The following is an 11,034-nucleotide window of genomic DNA, read 5'->3' as shown; positions in this document are numbered from 1 at the left end:
GTAAACAGAACATTATGCATTTTTTGCTTGGGGTCAAAGCTGTAAAACATGGTGAAATTTAATTTTCATATGTTCCATTTCAGTGATCGATATTGACAGTATTTCTTTATTAAGTACAACCCCTCCCAAAAGTCTAATTGACCCCAAACATACAGTATGTGAGGTCACTATGTAGGATAACTTTGTCTAACTTCTTGGAAAACAACAGAGCCCATTTTTGACAAAGTTTTCACAAAGTTACCAGTTCAGTCTTTGCGATCAATGTTTTATTGGTAATAAAGCATAATTATATAGGGTGGGGTTACAAATTGATAGATCACCAATAAAGTAAAAGAATATAATCACAAATGTCCATGTACTAATCAATACAAAATTGGCAAACAGCTACAGAAAAAGAAAAGAAAACAAACAAACAAAAAGGAAGAAGAAAAAAAACAAAAAACAAACAACAAAAAGTTATTTAAATAAAACCTTCTGCGCCTCCCACCCCCAAATCCCTCCCTTTGGGTCCATCCCATCCCACCCACCCTAGACCTTGGGGACATGGAGAACAACCATATGAAGGATTTAATTGTAGTGATTGCTTGTTTCCAATGTGATATATTTTCCTTTTTTGCCAAGTGCATGTTTGCAGCCCAGTGTTCCATACCTGCTATATCTATGAAGTCAAGAAATGTGAAGCTTTCCACCTGCAAGCTATTAGTCTCTTTGCAGCTGTAAGGCCGGCTAACCAGAGACGTCTCTGCTTAACACAGAGTTCCAGGTTTGAGCTGTCATTAAGTAACAGGACTTCAGGTGAATAAGGAATTGTTTTTGACAATATGTTTGATAGCATCTCTGCAACCTTCTTCAAGAACCCTTGGACACCCCCAAACCATATGAAAAAAGGTACTTAATGCATTTTGAATTGAATGCAGTTCAATGCTTTTCTATATGGATATAAAGTCAGACAAAAAGAACAACAATTTAAGAAAAAATATTGATCAGAATCAGAATCAGAATCAGAATTGTATTTATTGCCAGGTGTAAGAGGTATACACTAGGAATTTGCTTTGGTTATGTTGGTGCAAGTCAAAACAGTATAATAACAGAAGAATATATAAACGCTAGAATAAAATAAGAATAAAAAATTGAAATTCTACTAATATACAATATACAAAATAAGTTATAAACAAAAATAAACATGATAAAAACAGATAGTGCAAATATTCCAGGAGTGCAAACAATCAGGTATCAGAGGGAGAGATGATTTTGCTATTATTGTGGATCCCAAACAATGAGGAGCAAAGCAAAGTCAATGTCAACAAAACAATTACATAAAAAATGTACCAAGTATTTGGAAAGAGGGACCCAACATGACAACTGACATTAATTATTACAGACTTCATGCATCCACTTTTCATCATGACTAACCATGTGACTAACACACACGTCACTCTTCCTGTATGTGTCCAGGCTAAGCCCCGCCCTCTTCAGTTACTCACGCATCACAACATGGCGATGTGTAGAAAGATGGGTCGGAGAAGTATCTGTGCTCTTTCTCTGGTTGTTCTCCTCCAACTGTTATCCAGCGGCTGTCTGTCAGCTCCGGTGCAAACCTCGACGGAAGGTATGTTAAACCGAAGTACCTGAGATGATGACTCTTGTTCTATTTGTATAAACCAACCAACAGCTCTGCTAGTTAGCTTAGCAGCTAGCTAGTGTCACATAGAGGTAACGTTACTGGAGCTAGCTGGTTAGCACGTCATGCTAACAGAGAGAGACGATGACAGGCTGTCTGTGTGACCCGGAACACTCTTAACATAGTCTTGTTTTGTTTGTTTGAGTCCTTATCAGAGTATTACAGTACAGGTCAACAAAGTCATTTCCCAAATATAAACCGTTAAGACGTTATTTGTACGTTTAATTCCCTGATTTGGCCTTAATAACAATGTTTTTAGTAACTCCATAAAGTCATATTAGGGTCATAACAATCATCTCGAAACTAGCAAACCTGGAAGTAATATTTTTCTTGTTTCTTTTTCTTGTTTTAAAACGTGACTGCTGCGTGGCGAGAACCGTTGTGAAATGTACCCTTTTTTATTATTATTATTATTTTTTTTTTATAAATCTTTAAATTTTTAAATTTCAAATTTTTTTTATTTTAAATTTTTAAATTTAAATTTTTTTATTTTAAATTTAAATTTTTTTATTTTAAATTTTAAATTTACATTTTTTTATTTTAAATTTAAATTTAAATTAAAAAAAAAAAAGAGACGAGGACAGGCTGTCTGCATGTCCCGGAAAAGTCTTAAAGAATATTGTTTTGTTAACTCGAGTCCTTATCAAAGTATTACAGTACAGTTCAACAAAGTATAATATAAATTTAAAATGTTATATAAGGTTTTAGAAGGTGACTGCTCCGTGACGAGAACCGTTGTGAAATGTATCCTTTTTCTTTTTTCTTTTTTTTCTCAAAATGTTTTTTTAATTTTCTAATTTTCTAATTTAAAATGTTTTAATTTAAAAAAATATATATTTTTATTTCAAAATTTGACATCTTTCCACAAAAAGAGATGATAACAAGCTGTCTGGATGACCAGGAAAAGGATTCAAATAGTATTTGTTTGTTAACTTGATTATTTATCAAAGTATTACAGTACAGTTCAACAAAGTATAATATAAATAAAAAGGGTTATATAAGGTTTAAAAGGTGACTGCTCCGTGGTGAGAACCGTTGTGAAATGTATCCTTTTTTTATTTATTTTTTCAAATTTTTAAAGTTTCAAATTTTAAAATTTAAATTTAAATTTCCAAATTTTTGACATCTTTCTACAAAATGAGACGATGACAGGCTGTCTGTATGACCCGAAAAGTCTTAAAATAGTATTGTTTTGTTAACTCCAGTCCTTATTAAAGTATTACAGTACACTTCAACAAAGTATAATATAAATATAAAGGGTTATACAAGGTTTTAAAACGTGACTGCTCCGTTGTACATTTAATTCCCTGATTTGGCCTTAATAACAAGTAACTTTTAGTAACTCCATAAAGTCATATTAGGGTCATAATCACAATCATCTCGAAACAAGCAAACCTGGAAGTAATATTTTTCTTGTTTCTTGTTTTTGTTAACTCGAGTCCTTATCAAAGTATTAGAGTACAGTTCGACAAAGTAATTCCTCAAATATAAAGGGTTATGTAAGGTTTTAAACGTGACTGCTCCATGGCGAGAACCGTTGTGAAATGTATTCTATTTATGAATTTTTGACATCTTTCCACAAAAAGAGATGATGACAGGCTTATTACAGTACAGTTCAACAAAGTGATTCCTCAAATATAAAGGGTTATATAAGGTTAATACGTTATTAGTACATTTAATTCCCTGATTTGGCCTTAATAATAATGTTTATATTAACTTCATAAAGTCTACACACATATTAGGGTCATAACGAGCAAACCTGGAAGTAATATTTTTCTAACCAAACTTCAAGATCAACAACCTTACAACTAATGTTTACTTCGACCAGTTAACTTAAATGTCTATTATATACTGGAAAAACAAAGTTTGGAAACTTGTGTTTGGTGGATTATTTCTCTGTTGTTACAATGCTAATTGGCATTGTATTTTACATCGTTGGAAAGCCTGTTTATTTACCTTCACAATGATATCCAACTTGTAAGGATCATGCATTTGTGGGATGAGCAGCACAGCACATTAATGATATGTCACGATCTGATTTCATGAACCACATGATACCAAACATAAATGTTGCAAGCAGATACTGATGTGAATCCAGGCTAAAAGGGGATATTGTAGGGAATAGCTCCATTAGTAATGCCAGATCACTAGACTTGCATGACAAATCTTATACCAATGCATGACTTGCATTTCACATATATAAAGTTGATGTGGATAAATATTTCATGCAAGTTAATTTGTAGAGGAAATTGTTGGGATGCACCTATACCGGATCAGATATCGGGCCTATACTGACTCAAATAGTTGGATCGGATATCAGTGACAACGGGGCCGCTCTATTCAATTCAATTCTAGATTCAAGAAAAATTTGCCAAAATGCTCTGCAAATGGTAAACACATATTGACAAGAGTCAATTCCAACAGGAAAATACACCGTTTACCATTGGCAGAGCATTTTGGCAAATTTTTCTTGGGCGCTACCCACATAATCAGCTGTGCTGCTCATCCCACAAATGCATGATCCTTACATGTTGGACAACATTGTGAAGGTAGATAAACAGGCTTTCCAACGATGTAAAATACAATGCCAATTAGCATTGTAACAAAAGAGAAATAATGAACCAAACACAAGTTTCCAAACTTTTTCCCCCCAGTTTATATAACCCTAGTGTCACTGTAGTTAAAGTGTCTACTTTGTTATGCCCCGCAGGGACTCCTTAGCAGCATTGATTTGTGGTGGTCAGATACCTTTGGCTTGTACCAGATGTGCTTGTAATACTGTATATTTGAGCTGTTATAACCTCCTGTAATGGTCTCAGGCTCTGTGTTGCATAAATGGACTTTGACTGTAGTTTATTGGCTTAAATCTGTTGAAAAAATGTCAGTGGTGTTGGTTTCTTTGCCTTTGTTCTCTATTCTTTTCAAATGGAGATGTCATTACTAGTTAGACGTGTTTGGGCGGATGTCAGGTTGCAGCATTGTGTTATCTTGGAAAAATCAAGTCTTTGGCCTATTTCTTTTTCATAATAATGGTTGTGTCACACCATCGTTCTCACCATACTCACTCAAAACAGCTTGTCTCTACATGTATTATTGTGCTAGAGATGCACTAATACAACAAAAATACATAGACTGCTAGTTAGGAACAAACATTTTCCATGAATGGACTATGGCCTATTTTCTCTACAAATTACTTGCATGAAATATCTATCCACATCAACTTTATATATGTGAAATGCAAGTCATGCATTGGTATAAGATTTGTCATGCAAGTCTTGTGATCTGGCATTACTAATGGAGCTATTCCGTACAATATCCCCTTTAGCCTGGAATCACATCAGTATCTGCTTGCAACATTTATGTTTGGTATCATTTGGTTCATGAAATCAGATCGTGACATATCATTAATGCGCTGTCTTTATACTGTGGATGTCCCATTAGGTTTTGTCAGGGAAGGGAACCAAAACAAAATTTTGTACAAAGGGAGGATGACCTTTTTCTTGATCAGCCAGTAACCTGCTTAATATTGATTTAGCTTGAAATACAAATAGCAAATGACTGCTGAGTATAGCTCAACTGGTTGGGAATGTTCAACCAGCCTTAGTCTAAATTTGCTGGCATTAATAGTGGCTAATTTGGGGAATTATCCGTGCATCATATGGGTTTAATCTGAATAAAACTGATCCAAGAGCCAAAAGAGTGAAACATTTTAAGCATACTTTAATATTACATTTGTCAAGTGTGACCCAGCTGCTCAGTCTTAAAGCCTGACTTTCCTACATGCTGTTTAATGCAGCAAAGCCTATAACGTTAGCTGCCACAAGGATCTCCTGTTCAGCAATTATTTATGCTGGCCATGGCCCATGTGTATGAATAGTCCCTTTCTTCTCATGGGGACGTCTTAACCCATACTTCAAGTCCCTAGTGTTCTCCTCCCGTCCCTTCCTAAGCAACGCCCCTTAGTCACACAGGATGAAATAATGTCGACACTTGTTGGTTAAATGGTGTCATTGATTCAGGAAGGCTGGCCAGATGCATGAGACGGAGTTCATCTCCTATTTAAAGACACAGTTAGAAACTGTAGAGATTAAAATACTTCATTTTTTATTATGAAACAGAAATGTTATGTCGGTTATACTTCAACCTTTATAAATTTAAACAGGTTAAACAAATTGGAAAACCTGGCAAATACTAACATATATTCAAACCCCCTGTTAAAAGATCTGTCAGTCTAATTGAGAGTAATGAAATATGTTGAATGCAGTGAATTACAACAAATAATATAATGGGCTGACAAAGGCTTTATGACAATATGCAATGACATATCACAGTGTTTTAAAGGATAGAAGTAGTCATGGGGATAAGGCAAGTTTGTATGTTTTCACACAATCGCACACAAACAAGTTGCTGTTTTAGTACAAATGTCCACTTTGTTTTTTTGCAACCACAAGTGACACGAGAGGGTGGAGCTAAGTACAACTGAACGCTGAATAACACCTTTTTAGGCGACCAGAAAGGTTAAAATTAACTTTCATGAACTGAAAACACACTGAAAGGGTTAAAGTTGTAAGACGAAAACACGTCTTTCTATACAATCTGACTTCTTTTTGCAACCAGAGGAGTCGCCCACTGCTGGCTATTAGAAAGAATGCATGTTTATTGGCTTCATTTCTCAGATCCTGAAGTTTCCCACAGGTCGCTTTAGATGAAAGTGTAGTTCTTAAAATAGGTTGAAACTGAAAACTCACAACTTGATTTTGGACTTATTGCATTATTAGCAGGAAGGCTTAGAAAGTGCTCAGTAAAGAATCCCTCCTTGATTGAAAATACATGTTTTGTTTACAATGCAAATGTTTCAAGTTGATCATTTCACATGTTTTAAGGAGTATTTCATCAACCTTATTTTTGTAACCTAATATATATTGTCTTGCATTATTCTTCCCTCTTACCTTACAGCACAAAGCCAAGAGAATAAGGGGGGAGACGCACCTTCTCAAAATCCTATTTTGGAGACTGTGAACAAGAACGCAAGCGACACAGCACATTCGCCATCTCTGAACCAGAAGGCAGGTAACGCAAAGCCTCTGCCATCTCTGAACGAGACTGCAGATGACGCACAGCGTCCGCCATCTCCGAACGAGACTACAGATGACGCACAGCCTCCGCAATCTCCGAACGAGACTACAGATGACGCACAGCCTCCGCAATCTCTAAACGAGACTACAGATGGCGCACAGCCTCCGCCATCTCTGATCCATAATGCAGGTCAAACACAGCTTCTGCCATCTAAACAGAGTCCAGCGGCTTCAACAGATCACAAGAACCCTGCAACACCTGCTGGCAATGACTCCACAACAACAGAAGCAGAGGCTCCTAAAGACAGCCACACAACAGCCATTGGACCAAAAACGTCTAAAGAGCATGTGGACACAAATCCAGTCATCATCATGGATACCTCTGATAAAACACAGCCGCAAGGACCTGTCAGAAATGTGGAAACAGTAACAGATGAGCCTGAAAATCTCCCAAACCAAGTTGAGGCAACCGATGGACCTGCTGCTCCTAAAGCCACTCCAGCCTCTAGTCCAGAAGAAATGGCCAAACCTGTAACAGAAGAGCTACCCTCCAACGTTTTGCCCCCGTCGACAGAGCAGGTCACCGAACCAGACCTGCTGCAGACCACTGACAAAGTACCAGCACCTCACATTGATCTGGACAGTTACACAGAAGGGGGCGACGATGACGATGACGACGACGACGACGAAACCTACAGCGAAACCGACATATATGAAAACAACAACGACGACGTCAAAGACAAGAGCGTGAACAAGATACAGCCAGACAGGATGGAGGAGGAGACCCATTACAAAGGAGCAGACAGCTACAACACAGAGGACGAGGACTCCCACTTCTTCTTTCATCTGGTCATCCTGGCTTTCCTGGTGGCAATCGTTTACATCACCTATCACAACAAGAGGAAGGTGAGTGTCGGCATGACGACAGCCAGGCGACTGCTCAGAGATGATGAGCATTAAGTTTTGTTTGCACAGCGCTGATATTACTTCAGCTTTACCTGCTGGTACCAACACGTTTGATAACAGCTTCTCAAATCTGAGTTTTACTGTTTTTTCCTTTGTTATATATTGTGTAAGTTAGGGCGTTTTCATATTAGCCACTCTCCCAATGCTCAGCTTTCACATTAGTCGTGTTGGTCCGTACCCGAGTACATTTGCGTCATCATCCACGTGTATTTGTTTATGTTGAGATCAGCTATTCTAGCAGCGGAGCATCGTAAAACACTTTATTCAAACTTGACAGAAACAAAACTCACCAAAACCGTCGTCTTAAGTCTTTCCAACAATCCCCAACTCTGGTTTGGTCGAACGAAACCCTTATTACATTGAGTTTAATGCGAAAATATGCCAGCTCTAAACTCTTTCTATTTCTGTCTGTTGAGCAACTGAGCAACTGAGCAGCTGAGCAGCTGAGCAGCTCTCGTTCTTCGGAGGCAGAGCATTAAATTAGCTAAATAAAATAACAAACCGCTCAATCCCATTGCCTACTATTGTTTATATTTTAAGGAACCTCTCGCCTGCCTTACTGCTTTATCACCCATGGCCGTGCAGTTCTGAGGATGGCGCATGCTGCGAGCATATACGGATGATCGGCTTTCACACCTGATGCGAACTGTACCCGAGTACACATGAATCGTACGTCCAGACCACCTTTTTAAGTGGACTCCAGTAGGGATCGACGAACCGTGCCCGAGTACGGTACAGAGCGTTCACACTAATCAAACGAACTGGACTTTGGGGTGTCAAATCAGTAGAGAAATGTTCTATATTTTATATTATGCTGGCCCCATGCTGGGTTTTTACAGCTGAAGTAAGGATTCCAATCATGTAGTCTTTCATCTTTTTTTGCTAGCCTGTCAAGAAATAGTTTTACTTGATCAGCACTTATACATTTAACAGATTAACTTTTTTTTTTCTCCTTTTTTCCAGATCTTCCTCCTGGCTCAGAGCCGGCGCTGGAAGGACGGTCTGTGTTCCCGCAACACCGTGGAGTACCACCGGCTGGATCAAAACGTCAACGAGGCCATGCCGTCCCTCAAGATGACCCGAGACTACATTTTCTGATCCACGCTCTGAAGAACAATATGTCCAGACCTGCACAGAGCCGGTTAGCCTACCTGTCTTGTTGGTCGCATTGTTGACATGCCGTGCTTTGTCACGGAGCCTGATTGATGCTTTGTCTTGCTTTACAGGCCAACTGGAAAGCATTATGTCTTTGGAATAGAACTCTGTTTGTTCAGGATGTTTCTGTTGTCTGCATAGAGATTTTTACTTTTTATCTGTTGTTCTTATTTGTTATATTGTTTTAATGTCATGTTTTCTCAATGAATGACTTCTTGGGATTTAATATTTTGCTTTATTAGGGGTCTTATATTTTCTTTTTTGGGAGTGTTTCAGCCTTATGGTCCCTCTATTTTGTTTTCCCTCTTGCATACTGTCTGAATATGTTTAATAGTCACTTTAAGAATAGGAAGAACTTAGGTCATAATATAATGTTTAATTATAACAGTTGATTATTTACCCCAAGATTAATAATATACCTCTCTCTCTCAGCAGTTGGCCAAGATATGAACTGACACACAAGGAATTTAAAGCACTTGTGCCATGCATACTTTTGTACTGTAAAGGTGCAAGTATGCAAACAAAGCAGCAATCTAGGAGAAGCTGATACATCAGATATATGCAGTCATTCCAAAAACTGTCCACCGCTCATGTTGAAATGGTCCGTTTGTCATAGATCTTATACAGTAAGAAGTAAAGTACTGTAAACTATAAACAATGAAGCTTAGGGAAACTTGATTTTAAATATACAAAGTCAAAATATTCCTTAGTTTTTCATATTATATGAATTTGATGTATTTTTTTTTCTAACAAAGAAAGAAATCACATTTTCACTAAAATTTCTAAATGTAGTTCAGACTTATTTCCAACTGTTTCCTGTCACACCTTTGCAAAAAATGCATATTAGCCGTTTGATTTTGATTTGACATTAAATAAGGGAAGTAAAATCCCTATTACATGCTGGGAAATTAAGCTGCACATTAAGTTAAAAAGGCTGAGGGGTCTGTTCTTGTGCTTAAGCCATTTAAATGAAGACCGTTCAGTTTGGAACATATTAATATAATGTGTGGGAGAAGACTTTCCCCTTGTTCATCAGTTTATATTTTACTCGTCTTCGGTACCTCTTCTACTGCCCAGATTTTGCTATGCAGGAATCCTGGGGCTGGCCCTCTTTGTTTTATGACTTCGGTGAAGTCTCTATTAATCATTTATGGTCTCCATTGTGGCAAAATGTGTTCTTCCCTCATGCTCACACAGAACTTTTAATTCTTTTTAAATTTGCACACCCTGTGTGGCCTGATGTTCACATGAGCAAAGACCACAAAAAAACAAGAACAGACCACATTTGTTTTTTTCTCTGTCACTCATAACTTCCTGTTCTTCACAGCCACATTTTTCTGTCTGTTGCCGTGTCATGCCTTCAGTTGAAACGCCATAACTGCCACATGAATCCACATATTTGTTATCAATATCTCGTCGCCTTCTGCCAGTTGTTTTCAGCTGTCTTGTCCGTATATAAAGGTACAGTGGTAGAATATGAGGGGAGGAGGGCTCCTGCGTAAAGGTGAAGGATCAACACTGCTCTTGCAATCAACAGTAGAAACTGTACAATCTCTTTTTTTTGTCAATAAAGCACAAATTGTGTACAGAGTCCTCCCTGTTGCTTTCATTTATGTGATCGATGCTTTCATGTGTGACCTGCTCAAGTGATTAATCTAAGATACTCTTCTGAAAGATTTGTTTCTTTTAAAGTCAGATTAAGAGAGTATTTACATCACAGAGCCTTCTGTTATCTAGCTTTTTTCTTTGCAGTAAATGCTCAGTTTAACTGTTGGCATCGCCACTTTGATCACCTTTGATTGTAAAAGGCTCAGTGGTTGCTTTTCATTATGACTTTGAATTTGTGGTTAAAAGCTGTTATATATTTAAAGGCAAAAAGTACAGACAAATCAACATTTAACAACAGTTGGAGTGTACTTCATCTGTAAAATACCATGCAGTTTATAATCTTTAATGATGAAATAAAACCAAAAACAACTGTGATTGTAACTGAAATGAACTGAAACCCAATAGGCCTTTTTCACAGCAGACGTTTTGACTTCTCATTTTAGGAAAAACACAGGTGTTACTAATAACACTAATGATGTCTCAGCGAGCCAGCATGCACAATACCAGGACCCTGAAATCAAAGCAGCTGAAAGCAATTCAGCCGTCATC

General features: G+C 37.5%; 1 protein-coding gene across 1 annotated transcript; it reads left to right on the top strand.

The window, feature by feature from the left end:
* Positions 1-1,450: 1,450 nt before the first annotated feature.
* c16h5orf15 (chromosome 16 C5orf15 homolog) lies at positions 1,451-10,463 on the top strand. The gene is made up of 3 exons (XM_074610167.1): positions 1,451-1,609; positions 6,638-7,662; positions 8,686-10,463. The coding sequence occupies exons 1-3, from the start codon at positions 1,495-1,497 to the stop codon at positions 8,818-8,820; spliced, it is 1,275 nt and encodes a 424-aa protein (XP_074466268.1). The 5' UTR covers positions 1,451-1,494; the 3' UTR covers positions 8,821-10,463.
* The last annotated feature ends 571 nt before the right edge of the window (positions 10,464-11,034 follow it).

Source organism: Sebastes fasciatus, chromosome 16, assembly GCF_043250625.1.
Source record: "Sebastes fasciatus isolate fSebFas1 chromosome 16, fSebFas1.pri, whole genome shotgun sequence".
Classification (NCBI taxonomy): Eukaryota; Metazoa; Chordata; class Actinopteri; order Perciformes; family Sebastidae; genus Sebastes; species Sebastes fasciatus.
The sequence above is the reverse complement of the archived record's forward strand: the minus strand, read 5'-3'. Positions and strand labels throughout refer to the sequence as shown.

Bases quoted from the DNA above. Each gene is read 5' to 3' on its own strand.
- c16h5orf15 (XM_074610167.1), top strand. From the start codon at position 1,495: ATGGCGATGTGTAGAAAGATGGGTCGGAGAAGTATCTGTGCTCTTTCT. The intron at 1,610-6,637 runs GTATGTTAAACC...CTTACCTTACAG, and splicing joins GGTGCAAACCTCGACGGAAG to CACAAAGCCAAGAGAATAAG. The intron at 7,663-8,685 runs GTGAGTGTCGGC...CCTTTTTTCCAG, and splicing joins CCTATCACAACAAGAGGAAG to ATCTTCCTCCTGGCTCAGAG.